This window comes from Podarcis cretensis (assembly GCF_951804945.1).
Source record: "Podarcis cretensis genome assembly, chromosome: 4".
Classification (NCBI taxonomy): domain Eukaryota; kingdom Metazoa; phylum Chordata; class Lepidosauria; order Squamata; family Lacertidae; genus Podarcis; species Podarcis cretensis.
The window spans coordinates 50,187,819-50,208,757 of NC_137173.1; the positions used below are offsets into that span (position 1 = coordinate 50,187,819).

Genomic DNA, 20,939 nt, shown 5'->3' on the forward strand with positions numbered 1-20,939 from the left:
TGGTAGAAGCTACTAACTAAACTGTCTTTCCTTCTTTCTTAGAAAAGCTCACATTCCAAGATATCTCATCCCCACAAGAATTTGTACAGGGAGAAGATGTACAAGTCATTTGCCGTGTTACTAGTTCACCTGCACCTATTGTCAGCTGGTTGTATCAAAATGAGGAAGTCTCAAATATTGCTGACAGTTAGTATTTTGGTAACTCTTTAAATTATCTGTTTTCATTCTACATTCAACCAGTTTAAAGGCATTTATGTTAATGTTCTGATATAGTAATGAAACACCTATTGTGTTAGCAAAATAATGAGTAAAATGTGGTCATTGAGATGTTATATTGCTGGAGATAGGTAATGCAATTAATGTTACTATTAAATCGTGATGCAGTCCTTTTCCTGATATATCGCTCTGAAATTTAATTTTCCATTGCAAATAAAGGTAAATAGCTTAGGAATTGGCAAATGAAAGCCACAAGATAAAACTGGCCAAAAACAAAACAAAAACCCTGGTGACTACTTGGGTCCTATGTACAAACTCAGTGATGAAAGAAATTTCCCAAAGAAGTGGTGGTTGTGGCCACAGGACTATCTACCTGGGTATTTTATCTGTGTTGTTTGAGACTTCTCTGCTCAGGATCCCTCTTGAACTTAGAAACTGACTATGTTTGGTACCTTCTTGTTAAGTAACCCCACAGTTAGGTAGACTCTTGCCAAGTACAAAAATAAATAATTCTAGTCAACAGCTGTGGGAAGACATTTGTAGATTTTTAGCTTTTAAACTTGGTTGTAAATTAGGTTAGACCAATGAATTCAAGAACTGTCATGTTAATCTTCATTTGTTTGGTCTTTGGATTAGACCCTCAAGACCGTATTTTTTCTCATACATGACTTCAATTCTACTTTAATTTCTATACTACCTTAGTAAATTCTGAGAACTAGCTAAAATATGCTGAATTAAAAATCAGGAAAATGACTGAATTTTAACAAAAGATATAACTATCTGCTCTATGGTTGTTGGATTTTGCCATGATTTGGAGCATTGAATTATTCTTTCTTTGTCTTCTGCTATCCTATTTTCCATCAGTCAGTTGATTCTGGATTATTTAAATCATTGTGGGAGCTTTCTAAGTAATACATTGGGAGAGAGGTAGGGTAGTGGATTCAGCAGGTGGCCAGAACCTCTCCTTCCTAACCCCCCTGCAGACCATCTTTGACAGGTGGGCAGGGCCTCCACTGGTCAGTCACCTGACTTTATATCAGGTTGCAACCATCTGAAGTTGATTGGCACTGGGAGTTTGCCTGCAAACAGGCTTGCTGTTACTAATGTAGCAGTTACATTAAGTTACAGCAGTTACATTTTCCATCTGCAGCTGGCATCTGGAAAGCAAAAATGTCTGTTTGCAGATGTGCTATGAAATCTCACCTGCAAACAATAGGGGGTCTCACTCAACATTGATCCCCCTCAGCAACATACATACCCTAGTGGGGTTCTCTGCCAGTGCTTTTGAGCTTGTATTATTCCTTTGGAGCTGCACCCTTACCTACCTCACACCTGAGAGGAGGTTTGGGGGATATTGGCATGGTTTGGGTAAGAACAGCCTTGTGGACCAGCTTGGACTGACCCCTGTATTATGAGTTCATTGGTGGCAAAAAGTTAAAACTTCAAAACCATGAGCTATCTCACTCTCCTGATATCAGTTACATGGTAGAGACATGCAAGAGTTCAGTGTGTGGAAAAGTCATATAACAGGAGAGAGACTTATAAAAATGATTGAGAATCCATAGATCAATTCATATATAACCTTCCGATAGTCAGTGTGGTTCATTTCCTGTGCTTGTTGGGCAACTAATTGCACACGCCCAAGCCAGCTAGCATAGCCAGAGGTCAGAATGATAGGAACTGCAGTGTAACAATGTCTGGAGGGAACCATGTTGGCTTTCCCTAACTTACTTCTTTATCTCTCTTCCTGCCTCTGTTCTTCTTTTCTTTCCTGCCTCCCTTTTCCTTGTTCTGATATTCATTTCTTGTTAGGAAAGTTTGTGAGGTATGATGGGTCAGATGAGCTGTTGTTTATAAGAGGTACATTTGTTAATTTTTTTAAAAAAGTCAACATGAAGCATTTGATATAGGATAACTGAGCTTCTAGAATTACATTTTACTTGTAAATTGAAGTATGTTTTGTTGATGAGCTCTCTGATAGTATAGCAGAATAGTTTAAATTTTATCAATTCACAATCATGTTCCCAGTAGTGCCTTCACTTACTGATACTATTTTATATCTTACATGCCTTTCCAGATAGGTTTGCCATGCTGCCAAACAATAATCTTCAAATTCTTAAAATCAATAAAAGTGATGAAGGTGTTTACAGATGTGAAGGAAGAGTAGAAGCCAGAGGGGAAATTGACTTTCGGGATATCATTGTACTTGTAAATGGTAAGAAGCAAAACTGAACACACACACACACACACACACACAGAGAGAGAGAGAGAGAGAGAGAGAGGGAGAGATGCCTTTTTTTGTGTTAAAATAATTCTGCTTAGCACCAAACAAAATATTACGTAAATCTAAATTATCACCCTTTATGTGTGGCCCTCAGTGCTTTCTCTTGCCTTGTTATTACCACAAAATATGCTGTAGCTTACTCTAAGTGTGTAAATAGCTGAGGTCTGGCAAAAGTCATGAACAAAATCAATTTTTCTAATACTATAATATCAAGGTAATAGTCTACCATTGAGTTCACATTCCAGTTTATAAGAGAAATTGGGCTAGATGTTACATTGGGAGAACCTCCACTTATATAATTCAGAATAATCAAGGATTCAATATTATGCTCATTACTGTAGCAACTTTATCAGCTTGTTAAATTACACCTTGAGACTTTCATTTAATGATGCTGCAGCCAAACACACACACACACACACACAGGTATATAATTTAATGTTTGTGACTATTGTTGTGCACCTAAAGTTTACATGTGACCAGGTTTGTAGTCATTTATTACATATATGTATCCATGCAAACCTTTTACTTTAAATGATCTTCAGTTCAGCAGAAGTATCTTAATTAAAAAGATTGGCCTGGGTCCAAAGGTGCCCTACATAAGCTGAAAGGCAGTTCCATACTGGGAAGGTGGCAGTGCTCCAATGGGGCAAGTGGAGTCTCACTTAACATTTCTTTGAATCCAAGGCATAATGTTTGCTGTATTATTTTTAAACACTACCTTAATTATGGGTTGTGTATGACTTAGAGCAGATTCCTGAATTTCAGTTAATCATCTTCTATGATTTCATTAGATACAACTCTATATTATTATTTTTCAAAATGGCATGTTTTATTAAGTGTGTGGTATAGTGCATAGAAGGGACGTGGGTGGTGCTGGGGTCTAAACCACAGAGCCTAGGGCTTGCCTATCAGAAGGTCATGGTTCGAATCCCAATGACGGGGTGAGCTCCCATTGCTCAGTCCCAGCTCCTACCAACCTAGCAGTTCGAAACAATGTCAAAGTGCAAGTAGATAAATAGGTACCACCCTGGCGGGAAGGTAAACGGCATTTCCGTATGCTGCTCTGGTTCACCAGAAGTGGCTTAGTCATGCTGGCCACATGACCCGGAAGCTGTCTGCGGACAAACACCGGCTCCCTCGGCCTATAGAGCGAGATGAGCGTGCAACCCCAGAGTCAGTCACGACTGGACCTAACAGTCAGGGGTACCTTTATCTTTACCTATATAGTGCATAGAATGGGCACAGTCCAGCTGAACCAAACATTTATATTCCCTTCTTCCACAATGAAGATACATGCAGACATAGTATAATAAAAAATGAAGTAGTAAAAAGATATTGGTGACCATCCTGAGATATTGTTGTGGCTACAAAACCAACCTTTGAGCTCATTAGCCTGAGCAGATAAGGAAAGAAACTTTAGGGAAGTGAATGCCTTCATTATTCTCAAAGGTTGGATAGTATGGTTTTTCTGCTGCCTGTAGTTCCCTCCATTCCTTGAAATTTTTGGCTTTGGGGAGTAGGGGTCAGCTATTGGCTGATCTCAGGTTAGGAGCCACAGCAAACTCAGCCAACAGGGTTGATGGCAGGCTGTAGTCATCTAAAGGACACTACCCAAAGTAAGAGGAATGTTATTTTAATAAATATAGTGCACCAAACAAAAAATTAAAAGGCATTATGTTTCATATGTTTTGATGTTTACAAATTTGTGTGGAATATGTAGTTAGGAATTAGTTGCAATTCATTTGAAGTAATTACATATTTAAATCTAAGGTGCTATTTTTAAGGCATTTTTCCTGTTTCCAGTAATGAACTCCTTAAACCATTTATACTGCAGTAACCTTTAAAAACGATCATGCATTTATGTCAAAAAATCACTATACATTTTTAATTTTAAAATGGCATCAAAATGCTAAGAGTTAACAGTTTAGAGCCTAACAATTAAGGTTTAAATATCCATGGTTTCTTCTGATAGATGTGCTGTAGTTAACTCTGAACTGACTAAAACTGAAACTATAAACTGCTAATATTCTTGATCAGGCATAGGCAAACTCGGCCCTCCAGATGTTTTGGGACTACAACTCCCATCATCCCTAGCTAACAGGACCAGTGGTCAGGGATGGTGAGAGTTGTAGTCCCAAAACATCTGGAGGGCTGCATTTGCCTATGCCTGTTCTTGATGAAAGTAAAATAAGGTATTATCACGAAATGTTTTCAGGAAGATAAGTAATTGAATTTTACTTGACTAAAACTTATCCATCGGCCTCATTTATGGTTCGAAAATGAAATAGTTATAGCAAAGTTACTTTAAGAAACAAGAGAGGATCTGTGTGCTTTCAGTTATCTAACCTTACATCCATTTTCCATATTTTCTTCAGTTCCTCCAGCTATCACATTGCTACAGAAGTCCTTTAATGCCACAGCAGATCGAGGAGAGTCAATTACATTATTCTGCAGAGCCATGGGTTCTCCTGAACCTGAAATCAATTGGTATAGGTAAGCTCAAATATATGCTGCAGAGATATTTCAAATATACATTTGAATAGTGAGGTGAAAATAAACATTTGAGCTCATAGGGATTTCTTTTTAAAGGGTCACTAATTGAGCAGGTATTTTGTTCTTGTTTTTACTTTATTCCTGTTGGTAATGTCATGTAATTGGACTTTGTGCTATCTGAAACCATCAAAATTAACATGAAACATTGTCTGAATGCTGTAAATACAAGAAAGACACAGATCCTGAAGTATTATTCACTGTGTTTATATCTGAGTTACACTGCCAAAGTGGACAGTGCTTCAGCCAAGCTGGGGAGAGGCAAAAGTTCAGACTTTCATATTCAATGCAGTCATCAGCTTGTCATCCAGATGATCCATCAGCAGTACATCCACATGAGTCTCCAGACTGAGGGGTGCAATACACACACCTCAATCTGCTGCACTGTGGATGGAGCCTAGAGCAGTTCTGCAGGCCTTTCCCCACGTGCAACTCTCCGTTCTACTCACTGAAAGTGTGGCTGGGTTGTTTCTCTTATCCTTTTTGACTGAGGTGGTTTGGGCCTCCATCATTTTGCATGCAAATCTTCAGTGCCAATTAGATGTAGAATACAAGCTTTTGCCATCCTAGCAGTTCGAAAGCACGGCAGTACAAGTCAGTGGCGTAGCGTGGGTTGTCAGCACCCGGGGCAAGGCAAGTAATTTGCGCCCCCTAACCCATGGATTTGCGCCCCCTAACCCGTGGATTTGCGCCCCCTAACCCTAACCCCCAGATGTTGCGCCCGGTGCGGCGGGACCCCCTGCACCCCCCACGCTACGCCACTGGTGCAAGTAGATAAAAATATGGCATTTCCGTGTGCTCTGGTTTCCATCACTGTGTCCCGTTGCGCCAGAAGCAGTTTAGTCATGCTGGCCACATGACCCAGAAAGCTGTCTGTGGACAAACGTCGGCTCCCTCGGCCTGAAGCAAGATGAGCGCCTTATCCCATAGTTGCCTTTGACTGGACTTAACCGTCCAGAGGTCCTTTACCTTACCTTTTTAGAATACAAGTTCAGTTGTATTCCCACATATGGATAAGGTAATTTGTTTAGAAACATTGCTACATAGACTGCTACATAACTAATACAGTCCATGATCAAACTTTATTTCTATTTACTAATCACCTCTTGTTGAGAGATGCTTTCTTCTTCAGAAAACATTTTGTTGGGATTCTGTCCCAAATCTCATATTTCTCTCATATGTAAATTGTAATGAGCAAAGGAGTGCTTAAGAGAAAAGTCAATCAAAAATCTGAGCTTTTCTGTCTAAACAAGTATTTCCAGTTGTGTGTGCAGAAGCATACTCCTTCTCAAAGCCACTTCTGCAATTTTGAACATGAAAAATCTGACTCAGGTATTGCATAAAAATACCATTTCGTTATGTTAAAAGCATGAGGGGTCATCTCTCAGATAAGTTATTTTACCAACTTTTTTCTTTCTGCTTATCTATTTAAATAAGTATTATAAAAGCTGTAGTTTGCAAACTGATGCAGTTTGCACATAGATGCATAGATTTTAAAAGGAAAGGGGTGCAATTCCAGTACTCTACTCAGTCTAGCATGAAATTATTTATAGCAATATTTTTTTCAATGTTGAGAATTACAGTAGTAGACTTGTACATGCTATTTTTATAGTGCCCACCTGTATATGAGATCTCTTCTGCTCACTGGAGGGTTTGAAATCTGATCTTGCGGATCTTTCCACAGAAAAGTTCCTTCATAGGTAGAAGCAACTAAATCGGCAGATTTTACCAAATTGTTATTTTCAATGGCAATTACCATTGATTGAAAAGAAGTCCCCCTGATAACATCTTTAAAAAAATTCTGAGGCATATCTTTAAAAAATGTAAATGGATGCCTTCTTTTAGTATTGTTCATTTGCTTAAATTATTAATCTCTTGAAGAATTATTTGCAACCTCAACTGTTGGTATTCAGATCCTTGTTTCCTGACATAAGCAGAACTTCCTGTTGCCTCAGGGTAATTCCCTCTCTGCCTGTTTGAGGATAGCATTTTTTGGAGTATAAAGCTTTCTTTTAAAGATGAAAATATCCAGTATTTAGCTGTGGGGGTTTATTTTTGGTTTGGTTTTTCAGTTTTCTTTTTTCTTCCCATATTCTTGAAGAAAAGACATTCTGCATGGTGTGAGCAGGTTATAATTTGCAACAATGAAGCAGGATTTTTGCTAATATTACAGTAACGTCCCTTTTGTTTAAATTGTAACCTCTTTGGTATTTGGTATATTGAGTTCCAGGAGGAGAGAAACAGCTAACCCAAGCTTTCAAAATGCATTCATATTTCATTCACACCAGTGGCCATGGTGTAACACAAGAACAAATGTCACTGGACATGTCACCACAATCCCGCTAGTGTGCTCCCATTTATATTTCTTGAAACAATTAACACGTAAATGAATGTTAAACTTCTGCTAGATTCCAGTGGATTTCTAGAATTTGCTTTTATGCCATAAAAAATCTGCGTTAGCAGAGTCTGTAACTTGAAATGTATGTAGCGGGTAGGGTTGTGGTGACATGTCCAGTGACATCTGTTCATGTGTGACCATAAAACATGAAAATTAACAGGAATGGAAAGGTCAGGAAGACCAAATAAAGTGCTGTCTGAATGCAGCCTATGAGAGTACAGTGGTACCTCGGGTTACATACGCTTCAGGTTACATATGTTTCAGGTTACAGACTCCACTAATCCAGAAATATTACCTTGGGTTAAGAACTTTGCTTCAGGATGAGAACAGAAATCGTGCAGGAAATGGTGCAGCGGCAGCAGGAGGTCTCATTAGCTAAAGTAGTGCTTCAGGTTAAGAACAGCTTCAGGTTAAGAACAGACCTCCATAACGAATTAAGTTCTTAACCCGAGGTACCACTGTACATCTATTCTGTTAGTTGTTCAACTTTGCGATTAAATTGGCCACAGGTCAGTCAATCATGATGAAGTGACTCTGGGTAGTAAGTTCAATAGTAGAGTGAGACTATATTTAAACTCTCATGACTGCAGCTGTACATCCAGTGAGAAGGTTGGAATGTGTGAGGTTATATTGAATTTACCTGAAACTAATAAATAATTTGACCTCAGGTAATTAATTTGCATAAGGTAAAGGTAAAGGTACCCCTGCCCGTACGGGCCAGTCTTGACAGACTCTGGGGTTGTGCGCCCATCTCACTCAAGAGGCCGGGGGCCAGCGCTGTCCGGAGACACTTCCGGGTCACGTGGCCAGCGTGACATCGCTGCTCTGGCCAGAGCCAGAGCCAGAGCCAGAGCTGCACACGGAAACGCCGTTTACCTTCCTGCTGGTAAGCAGTCCCTATTTATCTACTTGCACCTGGGGGTGCTTTCGAACTGCTAGGTTGGCAGGCGCTGGGACCGAGCAGCGGGAGCGCACCCCGCCGCGGGGATTCGAACCGCCGACCTTTCGATCGGCAAGTCCTAGGCGCTGAGGCTTTTACCCACAGCGCCACCCGCATCCCTATTAATTTGCATAGTCCTCAATTATTCAGTGAACCCTGTTAAAATGAATTGCCTTGCAATTTTTTTTAAAAAAAGTAGCACTGTACATTTGCCAGTGAATCAAGAAACTGTGTGCTACTATTGATACTAGTATGCTATATACTAGAAATGATCATGAAAATATTCTTATACTTATTTATTATTATTTATTTATTAAATATGTTAGTCACTTTATCTCGCACAAGACAAGCCAAATAACAACAATAATATTGTTTTGAAATGCTTGCCTGTTTCAGATCAGATGATAAAGTATGCTTTGTGCTTATAAATCATTTTCATCTCGCAGGAAAGGAAAACGCATTGAGGAAAATGAAAAATACATACTAAGGGGAAGCAATACAGAACTGACCATTAGAGATATCAAAAATATTGATGCTGGACCTTACATCTGTGAAGCAAGAAATAAAGCAGGAAAGATGACAAATCAGACATTTCTTCAAGTTTTTGGTAAGTATTGCTTGCTATATCTACCTTTGAACTCAAATTAGAGTACATATTCTGATTCCTGCTGTATTGTTAAAGTTGTCACTGAATTTCACATACAGATTTCAGACAAATTTGGAGGTCCTGTGCAATGGTGTATGACAGGCATAGGCAAACACGACCACTGGTCCTGTTAGCTAAGGATGATGGGAGTTGTAGTCCCAAAACATCTGGAGGGCTGAGTTTGCCTATGCCTGGTGTATGGCATACATCCAAGTTGCCAGAAATTTCACCTAAGGTAAAAAAAGAATAAGCAAACTTCTGAACTCTGAGGAATTTAAAGGAAACTTAGATTTTCCATAAAGCAACATATCTCAGGGAATAGGGATTATAGTATCTTGCATATTGTGATTCTTCCCCCAGCCCAAATGCTAATCCCAAAGGATTCATTAGATTAACCTAGGGGAGGGACAGTGATGCTATAACCTACCATTATTTCTAATGCTGAATTTGAGTAGCCTAGTGCCTATCACGTTGGCAAAAATACAGGAACACCCACAGACATTAACCCTTTTCCTGCTTTATTGTAGCCAAGCACTCTGATTTGAAACTAGTAAAGGTAAAGGTAAAGGTAAAGGTAAAGGTACCCCTGCCCGTACGGGCCAGTCTTGACAGACTCTGGGGTTGTGCGCCCATCTCACTTAAGAGGCCAGGGGCCAGCGCTGTCCGGAGACACTTCCGGGTCACGTGGCCAGCGTGACATCGCTGCTCTGGCGAGCCAGAGCCGCACACGGAAACGCCGTTTACCTTCCCGCTGGTAAGCGGTCCCTATTTATCTACTTGCACCCGGAGGTGCTTTCGAACTGCTAGGTTGGCAGGCGCTGGGACCGAGCAGCGGGAGCGCACCCCGCCGCAGGGATTCGAACCGCCGACCTTTCGATCGGCAAGCCCTAGGCGCTGAGGCTTTAACCCACAGCGCCACCTGCATCCCTTTTGAAACTAGTAGGTAGCTCCAAATGCCTTTAGCATTATTTAATATGGTGAGGGAAATGTTTCGAAGGAGTAGGAAATTCCTGCCCCCATCTTTATATTGAAAAACATCCCTCCCCCCCTTTTCCTTAGTAAGCACAAACAGCACTATGAAAATCCTGTGGCAGCTAACTGAAGCATTGAAGAAGACCACTTTTTAAAAGTGATAAGGGTTCACTGCAACTTTTTTCTAAATTTGAAATACAACTTTAATTCTTTTAGTAAAAAACACACACCTAAACCAACAATTTCCAGTTTCATTTATTCAATGGCTGCTATTTTTTTCTTTTCTTTTCTTGCTTACTTTTATTCACAGTCTTACAAAAAGTATGTTCTGATTAGTGCTACAAGGGGACTTGAATTATTGCTAAATTTTAGATTTGGAAAGAAGAAACACTCAGGCTTCCCCACCTCTGATTTAATGTATTACTATTCTACAATATTCTTTGTTGTCAATGACATGTATTCATTGTATTTTCATATTTGTAATGGTTGCCAAATGAATAAATCTGATTAGTTTAATTGACTATGTTAAAGTCTTTCCTTTTGTAAGTTACAAGCCTATTTCAGAAATTCACTTGGTTTCACAGCAGTTAATGTTTTTATCACCTGTATGGGTTCGACATGTACATCTAAAATCCGCTAGCTTTGGATGCCTGCTGTGATGAAAGCTTGACCACACATGTGCAGAATTTCATTTATCATAGGTTACCGAAGTTCCAGGGGAAGTGGCACTCAGTTGGTAATACATTTGAGTATAACAAGTTTGGCATAGTTATCTACAGAAACCAGTTAATAGCAAATTTCAGCACAATCTATAAGAGGAACACCCTGCTCCCTGGGGCACTGATGCACTTCCAATAATGTCCTTTCTGTGTGCCTGCTAAATATTTATGTGTGTTTAGAACCAAAAAATGTTTTCTAATTGTCAAGTACCCTTCCTTGCGGTTCACTGCTAGGGGAGACTTGAAGTTATGCATGAGAGAGCCTTCTCCATGGCTGCAGCCTTCTTGTGGAATGTCACTCACCCAACACTAGCATAGTGCTAAGTGAAGGCGTACCCACTTATCCTTTTTAGTTAGTTTTTTGGTCCTTTCCTCTGCTTAGTTGTTGAGTTGCTGTTTTGTTTCCTGATGCTTTCTTTTATTATTGTCTTTTAATAATTTATTTTGTGTTGCATCTTCATTGGTATTGGTACCAATGAAGGGTAGCTTATAAATCTTCTAGCTAAACAAATAGCATTGTTCATATTTATTCAAATCAAGAATGAATAATATAAATTATATTTCTAACAGTACAGCCTCAAATAATACAACTTAAAAATGAAACTACCTTTGAAAATGGCCAAGCTACCCTCATATGTGAGGCAGAAGGAGAACCTGTCCCTGAAATTACTTGGAAAAGAGCAATCGATGGAATCACATTCTCTGAAGGTGACAAGGTAAAACAGTCTCCCTTGATTATTATTTTTTTAAGAATCAGGTTTATGTTGAATAAAGGCTAAACATATCTCTTTATTACTGGAAAAAAATGGGGAAGGAAGAAAGGTGTAAATACCAATGTCACTTTGAGTTTGGCACTTTTGTTTCCAATATATTTATACGATAGTGTGGGAATTGCAGTTTTCCAGCAGAGAGGAAAATAAAGACAAAATACTTAACCACAGCAATTCCACAGACTTCAAGGGAAATGGTCTTCCTTGAAACTTGTTTTCTGGACAGAGATCAGACAATCCAAAATAAGGGAACATTTTTTAAGAATGCAGTCCTATATCCACTTACAGGGAGTAAGTGCCATTGAATTCAGTAAGATTTGCTTCTGAATAAGCATGGGTAAGAATGCTTTGTTAATCTCTTAAAAATTCCCTGCTGAAATTTGATAGGACATTTCTCTACATTTCCCCTGTAATTTAGAATGTCAGTATTTCCGCTTTAAAAATGCTCCCTTAAAAGACAAACTGCAAGGTGAAGTGCTCTCTTCAAAATCTGTAGGACTTGTGCACATTGAGTATTTTGTGGATAATTTGAACATATTATTATGAGAAAGAGCTATCTAGTTATGTGACTATACATTGTCTTCAGATTTGGGGCTATTTGTAATATGATATTGTTTTGATGAATCTTCTTAGGAAGAAAGAGTCATAATGTACCTAACTATAAAGATATATCTATAAAGATTATATTGGAAATATGAAATTATATAACTGCTGAAAATGAGTAAGAGGTGGTCTTGAGAATGCAAGTTGCAGTCATGGCAAGTTGCAGTCTTCATATTTCTGTACAATTCTCCATTAACCCTAGTCCCAGCACATATTCCCTTACTTGCTACCAACCAATTCCTTGCAGCTCTGAATTCTTTTTCCCCACAGCTTTAGTTATTGTTAATTATTTTGTTGGACCTGTTTGTTGGTGTTTTTAATGTAGTTTTATGAGCTTATTGAACATTGCTTGTTTTATACCATAACACTCTTTGGGAACATTAAGATAATAAAGCAAGAGGTAAATACAGTGGTGCCTCGCAAGACGAAATTAATCCGTTCCGTGAGTCTCTTCGTATAGCGGTTTTTTCGTCTTGCGAAGCAAGCCCATTGACAGTCTAGCGGATTAGCGCTATTAGCGGTTTAGCGGCTTTTAGCGGCTTATCAGCTTAGCGGATCAGCTGATAAGCAGCTTAACTGCTTAGAAAAAGGGGGGAAGGGGAAAAAACCCGCAGGAACTCGCAAGACATTTTCGTCTTGCGAAGCAAGCCCATAGGGAAATTCGTTTTGCGAAGCGCCTCCAAAACGGAAAACCCTTTCGTCTAGCGGGTTTTCCGTCTTGCGAGGCGTTCGTCTTGCGGGGCACCACTGTACTAAAGAAAATGATTATATGTGTGTACTAGTATACTTTTTTTAAATTCTCTTAATGTCTTGAATCTTCCACTAGAATTCTTCTAATAGTGACCTCTTTGAATTATAGCAAATTTTATATGACACCCTTGCCTTGTGTGCAGATAAATATGTTCCACAAATAAGATAGATGTCCTTTGGGGAATTTATGTTTACTCCTGATTTGGCTTATATCCCAGAACTAGAAACATGAGGTGTCAAGCTATGTAAGGAGGATGATCATGCCCTTAATGATGTAACTTCTCCATAGCAAAAGACTAGAAATATTAACATTTCACATACAGTGTTTCCTCTGGCTGCAAGGCAGTCTCCATACATAACATTTACTGGTAACATTTAAGGCTTGTGATACACAATACAGCAATACAACATGGTGGCAGATTTCACTGCTGTTATCTGCCAAGTCGAATGTCCCATACACCACTGTGGATATGTCTCCTCTCATAAATTGTTATTCTTAATAGAAACTGGCAAAGTTTATCTTGTATGTGCTAGTAGAATATGGTTGAAGCTATGCACTTCCAAGGATGGTGCTTATTTTGATGTTGTTGTTTTCTGTTTGGAGCTATTCTTTATGATAATCTCACCTGAGTTGGTTATGCCTATTAAACCTACTCTCATGAGTATTTTACTGGGTATAAAATGGTGTTATTTGGAACTGGGCTTTCTTTGCTTCTGCCTTTCTAGCTTTTGTTGACTCTGTTCTTGAACTTTACTGTAATAGGTTTTTCAATACATGTTCTCATCCTGTTTCTTGTAGACTATCTGATGGTGATGCAAAGATTATGATCCAAAGTAGAATCATATAAAGTAATCCTGAAGGAAATGACTACTCTTGATCTAGAAAAAGATTTGCAAAGCAGTTGTTTTCAACTTATTTTGAAAAGACATCAGAGTAGCAGGGGCTGATCAGGTCAGCCTATGGGGTGGGGAGAGCTCTCTTTCTTTTTTCCTTTTTCCTTTAAAAAAATCCACCACCCACCCACAGAGATGAGTTCAAATAATGTCCAATTAAGTTTTTTTTTTTTTTTTGATTTTTTACAGTTGAGATTAAAGGAGCTAGGGCATTTTTACTGAGAGAGGACCAATAAGTACTTTAATATATTATCAGGGTACTCAATTAAATGACCAGGCAAGGTATTTCATAGTCAGTTTCGATAGGTTTCCAGTTCTGTGCACTGTGTAAATAATTGTAAGGTTATGACTAACCTGTCAAATATGGGAAAATTAACAGTGTACAGTAGACCTTAATATATAACACTTGACTCTAATGTACCACATTGTATTATACAAGCAATCTATATTCCTTTCCCTCCACCCCATTGAACCTCACAGAGAATAGGCTGTAAAATATCTGGTCATTCTGTAATGTGCTAACCTATTACTATGGTGCAAGTCCTATTCTTTTATTTTCTTGTAATTTAATGTGAAGTATGTTTGTGTTTGTTGCAATTTTTATAGGTTCTGTTTATTTCTGCTGGTGAGACTATTGTAATTACTATACAGGAACATCAGTAGAAGGGATAGAATTAAACAAGGGAGAATGAGAACTAAATGGGGGTCTTAATTTCACTTTATAAAGAAGCCCCCCAAAATTACTAGCTTGCTAATAGTCGTTTGAAGTCATTTCTTCCACAGCAAGCATGGAAACAACAGACAGTACTCTCTTAACAGACTAATAAAAGAACATTGGTTTATATCAATCAGGCTGGTGGAAATTGGTTTCTCCACTCTGCCAAGCCACATACTCACTGTCATGCAATTCCACACATTTGACTGCATGGAATTCTTTATCACATATGGCTACCAGTCAAGTCATTAAATACAATGGTGGCATAATCAATAATGCATGTTATTCTGATAAAAAGCATATACACATATATGCTGAAAGCTTGAATATGAAATGTGATCCGCTGGAGAACTGAAAAGAAGTGGGGTGGTATACGTTTTCAACTGCAGGTGCTGTTTTCCCTTAAATTCAGCATCAGCGTTAGTACATCATCTTAAGTGAATTTTGGACTGTATTGTGATGGCAAATACTGCTTTAGTTTATTAAAAATGGCAGTTTTTATTCATGTCTGCAAGTTCTACCACAGCATGAACTTTACTAATCAGTGACTAAATGATACTGCAATATCAGTAATTCGCCAAGAACCCATTTTTTGCATCCTTCCCCCCCGCCCATAATAATAATTGTGCATTTGTAAATATAGTTGGGATGGTTGGCAGTACAAATGCACTGATAATACATGAAATATACTTATTTTACGTCATGATAGCTTGTTAAAGCTGATGATAAGGCCATACGTGCTTATGATTCTTGCAAGTGTAATAACATGATCAGTGAAACTGACCTTTTTAAGACATTGTTGGTTATTATGATTGATATATCCAAGTCATATCCAGAACATTTAAAATTAAGTTATTTGACTCTGAAATATGAAATATGAAAAATGAAGGGTATCATCCCATTATTAATTAATTAATTAATTACATTTTATCTTGCACTTCCTCCCAAAGGAGCCTAATATGCAGAACATTCGTGGTTCTAGTTTTATCACAACTGTGTCTTCTGATCACCTTACAGAAACCTGTAGATGCGTTTTCATTTTTCTAGCTCCAGAAAGAATGACCGCTCCCCACTTAAAACGGGGGGCACCCTTTGCGTGGACGCGTGCAGCCCCTAGATCTGGAGCGGCTCCAACAGCATAGGCTTGGCTTTGCCTTCCCTCAGGTGGGATACCTGAAGGTCTCCGCCTATCTCAGTCAGTTGTCCAATCCCACCTGGGGGAAGCGTTGCCAAGGAGACCAGGCCAGGTAGGGGAGGGATTACCTGCCCACACAATAGAGGGAGGATCTTACCTGGGAATCCATAAAGAATATATAGAAATATTGTGTTTGCACTTTTAATTGGTTGTTGAACTCTTATAGTAATTCTTACAGAATTCTGCTTTGTCGTCTTCATTTCCACACCCTTTTGTTCCAGAAATTTAGTTTCCTATCATTTCCTCCCAATCTCAAGCCTCTATATTTTAAACATTTGCAGCTTGTTCAAAATAGTCTAATTGCACAGATTAATGAAAACTGGAGCATTAGATTATACTGAGCTGCTTTGGAAACACCAGTGGAAACATCTTGCATTTTTATATTGTGAGCCGCCTTGAGATCTTTTGATGAAAGGTGGTATATAAATCTAATAAATTAATAATAATAAACATAAAGGGTAGAATCCAGCTGATGTTCCTCTAATGGAGGCCTTAGTCAATGGAACAGGGAAGGAGGCAATTTTGTCTCCCTACAGCTTCCTACACCGCTTTCTGTTCTGTACGGTTGGAATCTCCAGAGGAGTTTTTGACAGTATCTGACATCATATTTCAGTGAAGTTTTTAGTATCCTTATGTAGTTCCCTTTATTTTTTCTGTTCTGTATGATTACTGATGCTTCTTTACTTTTTTTTAGCAATAAAAACACATTTAAGGTATCATTTTTCTTCATTATTTTCCTTTTTTTACCTTCCTACAATTACAGGCACACCAATGCCGGCTCTTTCAAGAACAGAAGAAGTAGTATTGGGTTTGGTATGTACAATGCCCTGTGTCACCTCTTTCTATAACCAACCAAAATGTTGCATGAAAACACCAGCATAAAGCAGTGATTAATCATGTCTCATATTGCTACCATTTCTTAAATTATGTCTCATGTCCTTTAGAATTTACTTATTGTACCTGTATGTAATCATAATTATCAGGCAATTTTCAGTACATACCAAGTGATATTTCTACTTTGAAATCATTAAAATTAGCTGCTATGTCTACAGATGGACAGAAAGCCAAAGCAACAAAACAGCTTTCCTTCAGGATTAGATTTCATATAATGACCTAAATACTGATCAGCTCTTAAATGGGTGACTGCAAATTATTTCTTCCCTTGAAGGGTGAAAGTATATAAACCCATTAAGGAAATTGTAGCATGTTGCAATGATTAGTACCTGCGTGAAACTGAGAAATAAACTGCACTTATAGACTCCATTCAAGGTCTTTCATTTAGGGGAAAAAATCACAATCAAATGCAAGACTCAGGTGTAACATGACTGAATCAGTGCGCAATAAGGAATATACACATGGCAATACTCTGGAATTTTCTGCTGTTTCCAACAGGTGCATGGATAGAATACATTTACCAGAAGAATGTGGGGAATGTTGTGAATGTTGCATCCATAACCCAGAAGGGAGCTTCCATCAGCTTCTCCACATTGGTGGCTGTTGTGAATAACAGCCCTTGCTCATCAAAGGTAGCTTTCAGCCTAGGAAGTCTTGGCCATCTGTTTCAACTTCTGGAATTTTCATAACACCTTCAATTCAGATAGCACTTTTTGTCTCCATTGCTTTTCTTCTACTTGAGGAACAAGCTTACTGCTAGAGTTGTGTCTGACAGTGAAGCCTGACTTGCAAGTGTCTGTACTGTTTTATTTATTTCTCCTGTGGATGCTAGTTCATCAACCATACAACATGCAATATATTTCTTGGCAAACAGATATATTTCATGGACTTCAAATACAGTGCTGTTTAATGAGGATTCTGGATCCTTTTGAAAATCAGTAAAATCTGGTCCTGACAACCTGAGTAAACCATATATTTGACTTTCTCAGCCAGCTACGTTTTGCCTGCTGAACTAAACAGCAGCTGAATTAAATAGTAGCAGTGAAGAACTAAGTATACGAATGAGGCATCATCTTGCTTTGGCTCTCCTACCATCTATATTTGTGGCAATTATAGGTACTCAATTCCTGATGACTGCTAATAATAAATTTTGCCTTTTTGAGGGGGACAGATTGTAGTACAATCAAGAAACCAATATTGTCATATGCATCATACATTTGAGAAATGGCAGTATTATACATACTGGGGCTCTATTTCCTGTCATTATAGCTGGTGACACATGGCATTCTTTAGAGCTAAACCAAGTGAACATGTTGATAACAGAAATGCATTTGAAAATGCATTATGGCTACGAACAGTGACAAGTAAAGTCAACCTATAGTGTAATAGTTATGTAGTTGTTATACAGAATTCTAAAAATAACAGTAATTCAAACATTTACTCAGGAACAAATAAAAGCGCCACTGTCTTTTCTTAATTTTATTTCTTTGTAAATAATTTTGTTCTAGTCCTTTAACTCTGTCATATAATTGCCTGTGGAAATTTACGTATGGACACTGAGACCTCTACAAAAGAAGACAAGCTTATTACTGCTTACAGCTCTTCTCACATTGTATATTATCCTCCATCTAATTAAAAATGGACAATATGAGAACTTTATGATGTTATCCCTTTCACTGCAAAAAAAGAAAAAATCTATCAGAAACTGATCAGTTAAACTGAGTTATCGTTCACTGCAATTTGCATAGTTTTGTAACTGGGGATCAACAAATAATTCCCATGTAGGACATCATTACAGGCAGCCAGCAAGAACTAAAATTAGAAGCCATTCTTCTGTATTGGAACAAGACCCCTTCTCTCATCAGTGTCAGCGAACTCTGCAAAGCATCACATTGCTACCATAGATTTTAATGCTACAATGCATATATTGCTGGTTATACAAATCACCTGGGTTACTTTTCTTTGACTTACTTAAATGAGTTAATTATTTATTAAAATCATTTCTAGACTGATTCCCATCCAAAAATCCTGAACATGTTTGCATAAGAAAATACAGAGCTAAAACAAAAATTCTTCAAACTAACATTCAAATTCTTGAATATATTTTGAATACAATTCTGAATAAGACTTCTAGGAGTGGATTGAAATTCTGCCAAAGAGCTACAGTCTCTCATAGGCAGTCTCCCAGAGCTCACATGCCAGTGGTGGGTAGGGACAGAGGCAGACTAAGAGATGGGACTGTTACCTTTGCCCAGTAGGCTACACCCCTGTTGTGTCTGCTCTTATTTTCCTTTTCCTGTGTAATGTCAAATCCACCTTATCCAGTGCAGCCGTTCATGCCTACCAAGAGCTTCTCCTGAGAGCTGGAGGACCCTCTGAACAGTATGGAATATATACAGGGTTTCAATTGGTAGAAAGGATTGCTTAGGCTACAGCAAGTCCACTGCTGGATACAACCCTTTGAAAGTAAATTGGACAGCTTTCACCAATATTTTAAAATGACCCTATTGAGTCTGATCCTTATTCTTAAAATAAAAGTGTTCTTCTATGTCTGTTTATCATATTTATATCTATATTCTTAGCCTTATTTTGATGCTATTGTTTTGCTTACAGTACAATCCTATGCATGCCTGCTCAGAAGTAAGTCCTAGACTTACTTATGGGTGAATATGCATAGTATTGCATAACTGTATTTTAATTATGGTTTTCCTCCTATGTTTTCATTTTGTAAACTGCCTTGAGGGTTTTTTATTTTTAAAGAAAATATATATATGTATTTTTTGCAATAAACAAATACAATATGTATAGTTAAATTCAGTATTGTGGTTGGAGAAAATGTTTGTTTCTACTGGTAACTAAACTACATTTGTTGTGTTATGTTATATTAGATTTTATGCAACATATTCATGAAATGTATTTCTTTTTGCATTGGAAGTGATGACAATGTGTCAAAAAGTATTGCAGCTTTATAGTCAAATATTAGTTTATTTAACGACATAACTCAAATGATAGGTCTATATATACCTTTAGTTTTTATTATTAAAACAAATGAAAGTCTTTTTAAAAACCATGTCCAGTCTCAATGAATGTTAAGCAAAATAAGTCCTAGGTAGCCTGTGGATATCCATATTATAGGGATAAAAGTTGAAATGAAATTTCTAAAATTTCCTTCTGTGTAATCACCACCATTCTTTCAACCTTTTATGGCTTTTGTTCTAGTCACAGGGCTTTCGGTGTAAGAACTTTCTTTTTAACTTGAATGGTGATTACCATTCATTGTTAGATTCTCCTTGAGCGTGTAGTGGTCCTCACCAAATAATGTAAACAGGAAGCACATACTCCACATGTATATCAAAGTACCCATGGACTCTGGTTCAGGGACAATGCATTACATAGTGTATGTGCAAGGTTTTTGTGTCAGTGTCATGTGGGTAGGTTCTCTTTCTGTTCATTTATTAGTTTTCACTGACAATGAGAGAGATTGGTTGCCTTCAGTTGACTGCAGTGAGTTTGTTTGTGTGTGTGTGAGGGGGAGGAATGGCTGGGTCAAGATAGCCATATTTATTTGTATGCTGTTGGTGGGTTCTTGTTGTCTTGTTGGGCTATGTGTAATAAAGGAGAGCCACACTGGGGTTAAGGCATCCTCTTTTATTTTTCCCCATGCTAGTTTCAGTTTGTTGGTCAGACTTTTGCCTTCATATGATTAACATTGTATGGAGCAGGGGAGCAGGGTGATCCTGTATTCCTTCATTCTGCTCACCCTGCTAGTCATGCATTCATCAAAGGTCTGAAGAAGGGAGCCTGCACTATGCTCTTTGGCTCATTGTGTGATTCAGAATCTTCCCATAATGCATGAGCTGGCATTCTAATGGCAAAAGAGACTGTAATGGCAGCACTACAGTGGTACACAGGCAATATAACTGGCAAGTAGTGTGTTGGCATCACAGAAGTAAGAAAGTAGTGGCTGCTTCAGGTTGAGATAGAAGAGGAACAACTGGATGAGAAGCATCAGGGGAGTATATGGGCTGCACACAATACAAAGGGGAAAGGAATGCTAGCTTGTTTAGAGCCAGTGGTGTGTGATGGGGGGAGGGATGAGTTTTGTGGATATGGTTACTTGAATGCAACTGGCAATTTTTATAGTATTTTCACTCATATTCTTGAGGGATTTGTTCTGTTGGCATGTCTGCCATTGATTCACTGATTCATTGTTTGAGCTACACACTGTTAATCTAAGATTGCCCATCTGACAAAAAGTGCAAATGCTTGCTAGGATTATTATTTTTTTCTCCTGAATATATATGACACTAGAATGTAGTCTGTAGTTTGGCTCATCATTCAGCAAATGGTTCTGCCTGCACATTTAGTTCATGTTTTGTACTTGTGTCATAGG

The 20,939-nt window shown here is 38.2% G+C and overlaps 1 protein-coding gene across 3 annotated transcripts in view; it reads left to right on the forward strand.

Annotated features, from left to right (window-relative positions):
* The window catches only part of NCAM2 (neural cell adhesion molecule 2), a 202,996-nt gene that overhangs the window by 105,757 nt on the left and 76,300 nt on the right, over positions 1-20,939 (forward strand). For all 3 annotated transcript variants that reach the window (XM_079972038.1, XM_079972039.1, XM_079972037.1), the window contains exons 4-8: positions 43-186; positions 2,294-2,431; positions 4,876-4,993; positions 8,835-8,995; positions 11,296-11,441. In XM_079972038.1, the coding sequence (XP_079828164.1) occupies positions 43-186; positions 2,294-2,431; positions 4,876-4,993; positions 8,835-8,995; positions 11,296-11,441 (707 nt within the window). The remainder of the gene's footprint in view (positions 1-42; positions 187-2,293; positions 2,432-4,875; positions 4,994-8,834; positions 8,996-11,295; positions 11,442-20,939) is intronic.